This window comes from Ornithorhynchus anatinus, chromosome X3, assembly GCF_004115215.2.
Source record: "Ornithorhynchus anatinus isolate Pmale09 chromosome X3, mOrnAna1.pri.v4, whole genome shotgun sequence".
NCBI lineage: Eukaryota > Metazoa > Chordata > Mammalia > Monotremata > Ornithorhynchidae > Ornithorhynchus > Ornithorhynchus anatinus.
This window is the reverse complement of record NC_041751.1, coordinates 491064-504041: the sequence shown is the minus strand read 5'-3', so window position 1 is coordinate 504041 and position 12978 is coordinate 491064. Positions and strand designations below refer to the sequence as shown.

General features: G+C 48.6%; 1 protein-coding gene across 1 annotated transcript in view; it reads left to right on the top strand.

Moving 5' to 3' along the window:
• Positions 1-12978, top strand: part of RELCH (RAB11 binding and LisH domain, coiled-coil and HEAT repeat containing) — an 83351-nt gene that overhangs the window by 56003 nt on the left and 14370 nt on the right. Inside the window, exons 18-23 of the mRNA XM_039910593.1 lie at positions 645-801; positions 1926-2049; positions 3858-3906; positions 4315-4394; positions 5551-5657; positions 8922-9021. Of these exons, the coding sequence (XP_039766527.1) occupies positions 645-801; positions 1926-2049; positions 3858-3906; positions 4315-4394; positions 5551-5657; positions 8922-9021 (617 nt within the window). The remainder of the gene's footprint in view (positions 1-644; positions 802-1925; positions 2050-3857; positions 3907-4314; positions 4395-5550; positions 5658-8921; positions 9022-12978) is intronic.

Below are 12978 nucleotides of genomic sequence, written 5' to 3'. Positions count from 1 at the left end.
CGGCTCTTTCGGATCAGAGTCTCCAAATGGATCATATCGTATTCCCTCATTGCCATAATTTTGACCAAATTTGGTTTTGATAGTCACTTGTGTATATTAAGCACTTCCTGTGTGCGGAGCACTGTACTAAGCGCGTGGGAGAGTACAGTATAACAGAGTTGGTAGGCACATTCCCAGCCCACAGCGAGCTTACGTTCTATATTGTCATACAGATATCAGGTATCCGTTCTTTTAGCCAGTGAAATCCCAAATAGTAATCCTCAACAAGTGGTGTCCAACCCGATTAGCTTGTATCTACACCAGTGCTTAGTATAGTGCCTGGCCCATAGTAAGCGCTTAAAAAAATGCACGACTTGCAGAATCGTTAGTTGTATTTTGTTCAGAATGCCGCAAGCTGAGTTTCAGGGTTTTCCTGCGTCTGATTTCGTTATACAGACTAACTTTTGGTTCCGTTGTTGGCTAGAATTCATTTTTTAAGCATTTCCGAATATCCTCGGTCTGACTTACGGAATCTTTGGCCCAGGAGTATGTTGGCGAAGGATGGAAAAATAATTTTCCCCCTTTCGAAGAAAGATAGGTAACATGCCAGGTTGTGAAGTTTGCTCCTTTCTCCTGAAACTCATCTTGGCTATTATCGTTTACAGTGACTAGATTCCCTCGGCCAGTTTCGCCTCTTCAGGACGTGTCCACCATCATTGGGAGCCGCGAGCAACTGGCCATGCTGCTGCAGCTTTATGAGTACCAGCTGGAGCATGAGGGTACCACAGGCTGGGAGAGTTTACTCTGGGTCGTCAATCAACTGTGAGTTTTCCCGTTTGCCACGTCCATTTATAATCCATCAATGGCGACCGAGTGCCTACCGTGTGCAGAAGGCTATGTCGAGTTCTTGGGAGAATACCACAGAAGGAAGACGTGTCTCCCCTGCCTTCGAGGAGTGTACAGTCTATGGGGAAGACAGACCCAAACTATTTACGGATAGCGGGAGCGGAAGGGAGAAAAAGATATAGAAGGGCCAGTGAATCACGCGCACTCTAAATTCATATCGAACCACGCGCAGAAGTACCACCTGGAAAGAAAAAGGTAACTTGCCTACACGGGACTCAGGCCCAGACCTAGCTCCGTAGGGCAGACGTGATCTTTATCGATTCCGAGAGCTTGGCAAAAGTACGTGACGTGAAATAAAATCATCCGGCATACCCGAGTCTCTGCGCTTAATACACTTAATCAGCGCGATTAATAATTGGGAAGACCGGAGTCCCTAAAGTTCACTTGAATTTAAGCCTTCCCGCCGTCAAGCGTGTCGCTAGCGATTCGAAAAGGCGGCAGAGTTGACCGATCTTTATATCCTTGTATTTCCCCTCCTCTATTGGCTGTTGCCCAGGGAACAGCCACGTAAGTAGACCGTCAGCGAGTCAGAGCAGAATCGAGCCCGACCGATCCGCAGATTGGATCGTCGGCCCCGAAATCGTCCGAGGTTGGCGCTCTGGGTTGTGACTGTTTAGCGAGCGGACATCCGAGAGCGTCGCGTAGTTTTTCCAAGCTCTCGGAATCGATGAAGATCACCTCTGTCCTACGGGGCTAGGTCCGGGCCTGAGTCCCGTGTAGGCAAGTTACCTTTTTCTTTCCAGGTGGTACTTGGCGCGTGGTTCGATATGAATTTAGAGTGCGCGTCCGCTGTCAGAGGTAGAAGCGGGAGGCCCCTACCCCCTACGTCCCTCCCCGCCCCGACCGACTTCCGGGGGGCAGTCCAGAGGTAGGAAGCGCCCCCAGGAGACCTTCAGGTGCTTCGCCCTGCCGGAAAGCTCCGACTTCTGGGGCTTCCCCGGGGAAAGGGAGGGGAGGGAGCCCAGTGCCGTGCCTCGGCCTTAGCGGGGAAACAGAAAAGGGCTTGAAACAGTTTCTCTTTTCTTCCCTCTCCCCCTCAGGTTACCACAGCTTATAGAGATAGTCAGCAAAATTAATGTTGCTTCTACTGCCTGCGTCCACGAGTTCTCCAGGTTTTTTTGGCGCCTCTGCCGGACGTTTGGGAAAATTTTTACAAACACTAAGGTGAAGATCTGCCCTCGGGCTCTCTGCATGCCGTTATACGAATCTGCAGCTTTAACCCAGCCACTCCGGGAGAGTAAACAGAAGGAAGGAATCAGTCGACCGTATTTCAGTCAGTCAGTCGACCGGCAGTGGTTATTGAGTGCCGACCGTGGGCCGAGCGTTGAACTGGGCACCTGGGAGAGTACCGTATAACAGAGCTGGTAGACGTGTTCCCCGCCCACGGGGGGCTTTTGGTCCAGATGGAGAGACGGGAATTAAATTATGGTCGTGTACGTGAGTGGAGTGGGGCCGAGGGTGGGGCGATATCAAGTGCTCGAAGGATACAGATCCAGGCGCGAGGGCGATGCAGAAGGGAAGAGGGGGCGTGAGGACGTGGGGAAGGCCCCGCGGGGGAGATGTGATTTAATAAGGCTCCGAAGACAGGGAGAGTGATGGTCTCTCAGATCTGAAGGGAGAGGAAGTTCTAGGCAAGAGGCAGGACCTGGATAAGACGTGGGTCGGCAGCGAGATGGACGAGATTGAGGTACCGTGAGGAAGTTGACCTTAAGAGAGTGGAGTGAGCATGCCAGATCGTAGTAGGAGATCTAGTGCTTCATTTTAGGAACTGTGACCACTGGCAGAATGAAGTCCTGTCTTGGCCTGATGACGATAAAGTGAAGTAAGCAATACGTGAGAGACGTTTCTCTTTGCATCCCCTGCAAAGTCATCCTTAGCTAGTGCACGTTGCTGGTCATGGAAATAAACCCATTTCTTCCCCACCGGAGCAGCCGCGGTACACGCCAGAGGCCTGGGAGAGAGACTGTGGCATGGGCTCCGACGTACACCCTCCACCCCTGTAGACCGTAAGCTCGTTGTGGGCAGGGAATGTGTCTCTCTATTGTTATTTGGTACTCTCCCAAGCTCTCAGTACACTTCTCTGCACACAGTAAGCGCTCAATAAATACAAGTGACTGACTGACCGTTGCGACCCTCCGCCGATTCCCTCGGCCCCAGCACGGGCCCGGGGCAGCCCCGAGATCCAGTGGGCGCCAAGGCTGTGGAGCTGGGTCAGACGGGCACAGGGGTTCTGTGCGGCCAGGCAGGGGACCTAGGTTCTAGCTCCCTCTCTGCCGTGCTGACAGGATCGCGGCAGGTCGCTTAACCTCTTTTGGGCCTCACTTCCTCATCTGCAAACGGCTGAAGTTAGGAGAACAAAGGGGATAACACTATACTGAACAAATGAGATAATGTGCTATTTGTTAAGCGCTTACTATGTGCCGGCAACTGTTCTGAGCACTGGGGGGGGTAGATGCAAGGTAATCGGGTTGGACCCGGTCCCTTTCGCACATGGGGCTCACGATCTTAATCCCCACGGTACAGGTGAGGTAACTGAGGCCCAGAGAAGTGAAGTGACTTGGCCAAGGTCACACAGCAGACATCTGACGGAGCCGGGATCAAAACCCACGTCCTCTGACTCCCGGGCCCGTGTTCTTTCCACTGGGCCACACTGAAAAGATAAGCGTGGGTTACGATTTGGAAGAAGAAAGAGGAAGGGTCCTAATTGCATTTTCCGATCTGTTTTCTGTGGTTTCATTTCCTTCTGCCTGGTGTTTGATGGATGACCTTTTTTTCCTCCCCACATACTACTACTGTATCCTCTCCCTTATTTAATGCCCAAGTTGTTCATTAGTAATTGACCGTCTTCACTGACACTTCGTAAGCCCAACTGAAACTGTTAATTAACGTACCTGCCAGCGATCTGCCCAGAATAGCCTCCCACTGTGTGTTTTCAGAGGCTGTAACTTTAATATCCTCTCTGGCTCGCTTAGGTAAAACCGCAATTTCAGGAAATTTTAAGACTGTCTGAAGAAAACATTGGTGAGTAGTATACTATTTTCTTGAGATTAACCCTGAAACCCTCTACCTAGGAAGAAATTGTAGTTTAATTTTTATCTGAAATTGCTTTTCAGAAAGTCTTAATTAACAATTGTGTATTCTTTTGTCATAGTTTATATTGGGAAGGACTTTTATCTTGGAGCTACTAACGGTTTGATCGTTGGGAATCCTCTACCGGGTTCTACTCTAGTGATGCCTAATTTCTCCTTTTCTGGAGAAGGTCTGTGGCTTATCGTGTGATATGCAGTAATGAAATCACTCCCGTTTATTTAAAAAACATCGATGGAGTTCATGTTTAATGTTGTCGATGTGGTGTAAAGTCCTTGAGGGTAAAGATGTTCATGTAAATAAAATGTGTTTAATTTTAAACCCTCTGTCCCTGACTCTTAGATTCCTCAGCAGGTAATGGGGTGTTGACTAAGGCCACAGTCCCCATCTATGCCACAGGAGTCCTAACATGCTATATTCAGGTAAGAGGAGACCCATTTCCCCATTTCCTACCATCCAGTCTAATGCCTGAGGCCACTGTGGCCCCTGGATTGTGTTGCGTGTGTATGTACGTACAGACAGCCGAGGGGAAAACACTTTTAACTTTTAGAACTGTCTGAGCCAAGGAAATGCTTAAAGAGAGATGTTGATGTTAAATATTTAGAAAGATTTGGGAAAGGAGGCTGGAGGATCTTCCATTTATCTAACCAGAATTCAACCAGAACGTGCAAATTACTTTGCAGTCTGTCTCAGAAGTGGGTGTGTAGTTTAATTTCTCTTGTCATCTCTCTGATCACGGGGAAAGTAACGGTAACCTAACCGAGCCATTTGAGGAAACAGAGGCCATAGGTTGCTGACGATTCAGGTGATATACGTCATTGGTGGTGTGATTTTTAGCCGCGGATGTGTGTCTAGCGCGTTTCGTGTCGATCCACGAACCCCCTCTGACTTTTTGAAGTAAATGTCAAGGCATATAGCCTTTGATATTGTGGAATGAGCAGGAGGGATCCTGGAGCAGGAGGATACAGAGGAGACTTCCTTCAGAGACCAGCTGGCATTGTGGTGGTCTGCCTTTTCCCACGTGTCTGACCCTTAACATCTGTTCCCACTGACTTCTGCAAATGCAGATTGCGTAATGGAAGAGCGAGACTCGATGGCCTAGCAGCCTTGGTGGATTGTGTTTTCTCCACTCCTTCTAGGCCTCTGGCATTCAAGGACCAACCTGCAGTTCACTGCGGGAGCACCTGGTTGATTGTAGAACCCTAAAGCAGTGAACCTTTCCCCTCTCCACCTCCGCAAAACCATCTCTGTTGTGCTTGATGAGCTACTGCCCTGTGATAGACTAATATTGATCCGGTGACATTTTAGTTGTATTTACTTCTAATACAAACCCGGAGAACTTTAAAACTAATTTATTACCTCAAAGGGCTTTATTTTTCTTCCTGTAATATTAGGAGAGATTTTTACAGTATTGGGTTATGCTGTGAAATAGTCAAGATAGGAACATTTCAGAGACTTAAAAAGTCAAGGGTTCTTCTTCATCTTGGCTGTCCTGTGACAAGCGTTCATCTTCTCAGGCTTAAGGTTGCTGGTCAGGTTTGGTTACCATTTTAGGCACAGTTACCTTTCTCTCCTTAGGAAGAGGACCGCAAACTCTTAGTTGGATTCTTGGAAGACGTAATGACATTGCTCTCGCTCTCTCATGCTCCCCTTGACAGCCTGAAGGCTTCATTTGTGGAACTCGGGTAAGAAAGTTGCATCGGTTATGTCGTCGTCTGTGTTTCCAGCTGGGTAGTTTTGGGAACTTTGAAAAACATTTATTTATTTGGGATATCTAGCCCTAATTTTGAGGAAAACGATTCCTTGCAAGCCTCAGATTTAAGGGACATAGCCCTCTGAAGTAAAAGCCATTTCACTGACATCATTTGCCCATTTCCCTGATGAGATCCACAGACATTTCAGTGATTATGTGATCTCCTGATGCTTCTGCCCGACAATTTTCTGATTTGTCAGCTGGCTGCTTGTGTTCTGTGGGGTCAGAGCCACATCCTCGTAACCACGGTGATATGTTTTGGATGTCTTTGCTCCCGTTCTCCCGTTGATTTTTGAAACCAATCTCTTCAGTGAGACATTTCAGTCTACTATGGTTGTAGACACTGCTCTTCAAAAATACTTCTTAGTGAGTGCCAGCCAAAATTTGATGGGGGAAGTGGGTTGCTCAGAGTATCTGCCGAACATTCATAACAAACAGTGGGGTCAGTAAGTGCCACTCAATAAGCAGTGGGATCAGTAAGGTGGCACTGGTGAAGGAATTAAGCCTTTGCTTGTTCCATTTGCGGATGACCCTGAGTTGGGCGGGATTGTTAAGTAATACGGAAGGCAGAGATAAGATCCAAAGTAAATTTGACAATTTAGAGGAGCAGCACGACTCAGTGGAAAGAGCCTAGGCTTGGGAGTCAGAGGTCATGGGTTCAAATCCAGACTCTGCCACTTGTCAGCTGTGTGACTGTGGGCAAGTCACTTCACTTCCCTGTGCCTCAGTTACCTCATCTGTAAAATGGGGATTAACTGAAAGCCTCACGTGGGGCAACCTGATTACCCTGTATCTACCCCAGCGCTTAGTGCTTTGCACATAGTAAGCGCTTTAACAAATGCCAACATCATTACTATGATGATTATTATTATTAGACGATCAGAAACGGGGACATTCAGTAGCCACTGAGTAGGGTCGGTGGAGGGGGAAAGGAGGGGTTTGAGCCCATGTCCGAAAGAGAGTGCCACTGTCTAAATGCCAACATCTTACGGGGATGAGTCATTGGGGTTCTGACTGGGCTTGGTCCCATCCAGTATTGTGTCTGGATGGGTTCTCTGAGGGGGGGGTCCAAGGCTCACAGCTGCAGAGAATTTGGGATGGCACGACCGCTTTGTAGACCTTCAGTTTGTTCTGAGGCCTATAGCTTTTGCTCTACAAACTAACAGAGAGAAGCAGTGTTCCCTAGTGAATAGATCATGACCTGGGAGTCAGAAGGATCTGGGTTCTAATCCCAGCTCCACCACGTGTCTGCCGTGTGACCTTAGACAAGTCATTTAACTTCTCTGAGCCCCATCTGTAAAATGGGGATTAAGACGGTGAGCCCCATGTGGGACAGGGACTCGAATCCAGCCCACTTTGCTTGTATCCACCCCAGTGCCTGACACATAGTAAGTGCTTAGCAAATACAGCAGTCAATATTATTATTATTACTATTATCAAGAGATCAGATTAGACCTAAGGAAACTTGGGCAGCACACTTACCAACACCACAAGGAACGTAGTAGAGAAAGTAATGAAACAGATGGAGAAGGCTAGCGCATCCTTTGGGAAGTGAGTAAAGATCCAACAGTGCGGTGTCGAGCTTCAGCCCAAATTGACTGTCCACAGAGCTGTCGTGTAGTCCGCCCTTCTCTACTATGACCGGGAGACCTGGACCGCACCCAGGCGGCCCATCTCTTCAGCGGTTTCTTCAGAACCCCATCAACGCCTCTTCTGATCATACTTAAGTATCGAACGGCAAGACAGGATGATGAACGGTGAAGTTCAGTTTTGGAGAATTGAAAAGCTGCTCACCTTAATATAGTTCTGCTGGGTGAGAAAAATGAGCCACAGCAGGAGACCCAAACAGCTGCCTATGGAGAGCTGAAATAGGGAAACTGAAAGCAAGGAGGGCAGGGGTAACATTTTAAGGACACAGTAAAATAAAGCCCAAGACAGATCTGTATCCCATCTGAAAACTGGGAGTCACCTGCTGAGGGTAGACCAGCGTGGGGCGGTTCTCTGGAGAAAGGAATGGCTGTCTTTGAGCAAATGCTTCTTAAGGAACGGGAGACAAAAAGGCAAAAGAGAAGGCAGCATCAAGCGCTGCAAGCGTGAAGTGTGATCCCCCGAGAAACAACAGTCTGTTTATGTGCGCAGTATGGCCAGGACCGTGGTCCCGCAAAGGCCTTTTCAGCCACACGTGCGCTAACAGGTGATTTTCACTTTTAGTGGTGTCTTTTTCAAATAAGAAGGACAACTGTATATCTTGGTCTAACAAATTATTTCTCGCCTCTAATAACAAAGGGACACCAGAATGGGCAATTCTGATTAAGTAATCTTCATCCCCAAAAAGGTGTAAAGGTGTTTGAAAATACTTCCCAATCGGTTTGGGCATCCAACTGCGTAGAGACAAGAGGCTGAGACACACGGTCTCGAGAGATTCCAGCCAACCCCAGTATTGGGCAGTGTTAAGAAAAATACCACCTTTCTAAACCCTGAGACTCTTTAGATACTTAGTTATGGTGTTTATTAAGCATTTACTCTGTGGCAACCACTGTGCCTTAGCATTGGAGTAGATACCACTGCATCAGATGGGATGCAGTCCCCCATCCCCCGATCTAAGATTGAAAGAGAGCAGAACTCTCTTCACAGTTTTACAGATGAGCATTTGAGGCAGAGGGAGGTTAAGTGACTTGCCCAAAGGCCCACAGAGGCAGGACTGAAAGGAGAACCTGAGCATCCTCCTCCCCAGTCCCATGCTCTTTCCATCAAGCCACACGGTTTCCGCGTGTCCGGTCCGTAAACGATACTGCCTGAAACACCCGACGGCAAGGATGCCGACTTTTCATTTCGAGCCTTGGGGCGGAGGTATGGGGGTGACACATTTTGGGGGACTGGGGAGGAGCAAAGAATGAGAGAGGAAGGTGGAAAAGGAGGAACGAAGGGGAAGGAGGGAAAAATAGGGAGCAAGGAAGGTAATCTCCCCCTCTACGGCCACGCCATCTCTTCCGGGCCTGCTCCGTCCCATCCCACTCATCTCCACCCGAAGCCAGTAAATCAGCCAGAGCAAGCGACCGGCCTGCCGTTTTCCCCTCCTGGAAGCTCACGCCGGCCGGCCGCCCATGTCCAGGCCGCCTCCTCCAACGCGGCAGGGGCCCTGGGGGTGGGCGGGGGGAGGGGGGGCCCAACCCTTCTGGTCCACCTTTCCCTGCAGGGCAAACCCGGCCTACCACGAGCTGCTGCTGACCGTCCTGTGGTACGGTGTCGTCCACACCTCGGCTCTCGTCCGGTGCACGGCCGCCCGGATGTTTGAGGTAGGTGAGCGGACCGTCCTCCGAGGCTCGGGCCGAAATGGGCAGTCTTTGCCGAGACGCCAGTGACGTTAGGCGAAGTGATGTCTGATTGAATAAGCTGTGTACTGTGTGATGGAGCAGCCAGTTCACTGTTGGCAGAGGTCATGACTCTTGAGACCCGTTGTGCCGTAGCCCCGTGACACTCATTTCTAGTGATCTGTTAATACACTGTGCCTTTTGAAAATCTGACTTGTTGAACACTGTTTTCCGTTTGCCGTTAATCACTCCCTATCTAAGCAGTGCTGCCCGTGTAATACCCACTACTCACATCCTTCCTCTCGAACGCACACAGGCGCATCCTGTCCCCCAGCGTCCCCTCATTCCTCATGCCGTCGGCTGTCCGCTCCACCGCTCGGTCACACGTGACAGGGGGTGTGAAGCGCCCTCCTTTAGACTTCAGCCAGGGCGGGCCCTCAGACCTTCCAGATCCCATGTCCGTTCTGCCGATCGGCAAGGAACGGTGCTAAGGCTACCGAGGGTGTGCCTTCCTGAGCAGACCTCTTTGGTTTTTTGGGTTTTTTTGTATTTCAGTTTACTAATCACACCCTTACAGGGAGGCTTGTTTGTAAAATTGAGTTTTATGAGAATTGAGGGTTGGTGCAAGGGGGCCCATTGTTTTTCGGTACTCCCGCTCGTGATTAAAGCCGCTCCTGGTTTGGGCAGAACCTTATGGTTCAGTTGTCTCAGTTTCTTTGTAGAATAAATTGGCAGATTCTTTTTAGGATGCTCCACCAGGACCCACGCAATGAGATCATTGCTTCCTGCGCCCATACGGTCTGGCCCAAATTGTTCTTTGTTGAATGGCCCCAAATTAAACCTGTTCAATCAAATAAAATCGGGCATAGGCAGTGCGGTGATTTCCTCGTCGAGCTTCAGGAACCCTTGCCCTTCGGCTAAGCTTTCATAACAAAATTATTAGAAAGAATGGCCCAAAATTACAAATCTGAGCATGTTGTATTGAAATGGAGAGAGAGAGAGCCCTAAGCCCCATCTATTCTTCTAAATCCTAAATGGGGATTCAGGGATTCTCGGATTAACACCAAACTCGAGATCCTGGTCCTGAAGCCTTACATGCACATGCCCAAGGTGAGCTATCATGCCCTTCTTACCCGTTTGGGCCCGGACCCATCCTCCTCAATTAAAACTAGCCATTCACTCATTCAGTCGTATCTTTTGAGCGCTTAGTGTGCGCAGAGCACAGTAGTAAGCACTTGGGAGAGTACAATATAGCCAACACATTCCCTGCCCACGGTGAGCTTGCCGTCTAGACGGGGAGACAGCGGTTAATATAAATAAATGAAAGATATGTACATAAGTGGTGTGGGGCCGGGAGGGGGAAGAATAAAGGGAGCAAGTCAGGGCGACGCAGAAAGGAGTGGGAGAAGAGGAAAGGGAGCTGAGTCGTATGGGAATAGAGTTGTGGTGACAACTTGGTGATATAAAGAAATGCAGAGTTGAAGCCTTGCAAATTTTTTGTAGTTTTAAAGAATCCTCAACTATTTCTTATGTAGCCTGTCAGAAGCAAGCAACAAAAGCGCTGAAATTTTTTTAGCTCTTTTAAAAAGAAAATCTACATCCTGTTTTAACCAACAGGAACTCTCTCACTACTAAATTGGCGTTCCTGAGGGGAGCTCTCAGTTTTCAGACTTCTTCTGGGACCGAAAAACTCTTTTTAATTGTAATACCGTTTTCTAATTCTGTCATGGAAGCCGTTCAGTTTTAAGCCACAGCAGAGCACACATTGTCACCGGGAAATGAAGAAAGAGTGGTGCGTCTTGTGGGTAGAGTTGCATGTATTCTCCAATGTGATGAATTGAAAAATGTTTCTATAAATGAAGTATTCCATTTCCCCCACGTGTGTGTATGTGTTAATATTTTCTGGCTTTGCTCTGCTGTTGATTGGCTTTGGTCTTTGGTCTTTGATTTAGGTATTGTGGGTTGATGCTCATTTGAAAACCATTTCTGCTTTAAACAGTTCTAGGGGTTCTCTCTCTTCTCCCCCCGCCTCCTGTCTCTGTCTCTCTGGCAGCTTCTGACTCTTGTGGATCTGTGCTCAAAAGATTAAATCGAGGCTATTTAATAATAATCGTGGTGTTTTTCCGGGAGACAGCATAGCTCAGTGGAGCGGGCACAGGCCTGAGAGGAGACCCAGGTTCAAGTCCCAGCTCCACCTCTGGCCTACACTGGGACCTTGGGCGAGTCGTTTAACCTTTCCGGGCCTCAGTTTCCTTATCTGTAAATTGGGGATGAGATAAATCGTCATCCCTTCGTGGGACAAGGACTGGGTCTGATCTCATCGCCTCCTATCTACCCCAGTGCTTAGCATGTTAGCAGGCACTTAATAAGTGCTGATATTGAGTACGGTGCCATCGTTGTAATGGTTAGTTTATTAATATTAATTGCTGCCAAGCCCTCGGGTGTAATTGTCACAGTGATTAATATCATATAGTAGATGGGATTTTGATGAAGATTGATGTGTTGCGATTATTTGATTAGTAAAACTAATAGCACTTAATGTGCCCACGTGGTGTAGTGCGCTGTCCTAGTTGCTTGGGAAATACAGATTTTAAAAAGAGGCACCTTCCCTGCCTACAAGGAGTTGGCATTCTAATGGGGGAGACAGACATTTAACTCTTTGCATTGTCGAATAAATTGGACAGGCATAAGTTCATCAGTGCCATCTTAAAAATTATCATTATTATTATTTTCAAGCACTTAAACTGCGAGCCCCTTGTAGGACAAGGATTATGTCCAGTCTGATTATTTTGTATCTTCCCCAGTGATTAGTACAGTGTGTGGCACGTAGAAAGCGCTGAACAAATACCGTTGATGGAAAAAAAAGCACTTAAACTCCGTGCTACGCTCTGGGCTAGGTGCAAGGGTCGGAAATCTCACACAGGCCTTGTAACTTATTTGAAATATAGGGCTTTAAGAAAATGTTTTGAGTCCCGTTTTTTATTTTAATTAAATACGAACTACCCCTTGATTTGAACTATTCAATAATTACCGCAAAGCGCTGTGTGGAATATGCATGTTTAAGAACCAAAATCTTATGTATGCTATGATCAAACATCGGGAGACTCTAAACAATTGAGGGTTGTCCCCAGACCAGTTCCCTTTCTAGAATTGCTTATTATCAGTATCATCTAAATTTGTTCTTCTACTTTGAACGTCAAAAAGGAGTGAGCAAGATAAATAGAACCATTTTAGACTGTCTTGCTATTGTTTTAATGGGTTTATCAAATCCCTTCCCCGGTGCCTGGTTCCGGACCGTCGAACGAGACTGCGTCCGGAATCCGATCGTACCTCCGGTCGGGCGAGCGGGATTTGGGAGCTGGAGCAAGTCAGTCGAAACTCAGAGATTCCCATACTTGGTTTGTTTCCTGGCTTCCCGGGCGGCCCGTAGATTTAGACGGTCCTAACTCAAGCCGGTAGCGCACGGAATCGACGTTCTAAATGTTGAATGCCGGGAACACGTGCGTCTGAGCTGCCTGGGGTTTCAGATTGATCGTTCAAACGATGCAGCGAAGGATCCTACTTCCGAGCGGCTGCACGGAGCCGCCCTGGCAAAGCCGCGGGGCCTCCGGCAATCGGTGTGCCGCACCCCCGCCCCGCCCCCCGCCGTGGCCTTGCCTCGCTTGCAGAGCCCCTGGCCTCCTGCTCTGACGGCCGGGTGGCGTCTAGCGCTGTCCCAGTTTGGAGTAGGCGGAGTCGCTCTGCATCGGCTGGTCGCTCGCAAGAGAACCTTCCACCGGGATTGGTTCTTCGTATTTAGATCGGGCCTGCGATGGCTTGAAAACTACAGCCGTTTAAGCCTGGAGAGGGGCAGAGCAGTCAGTGAACAGGAAGACCCAGATCCCCACAGCCATGGCACCAAAATGGGCAACTGCCCTGGGCTTAGCTGTGGATCGCACCTGG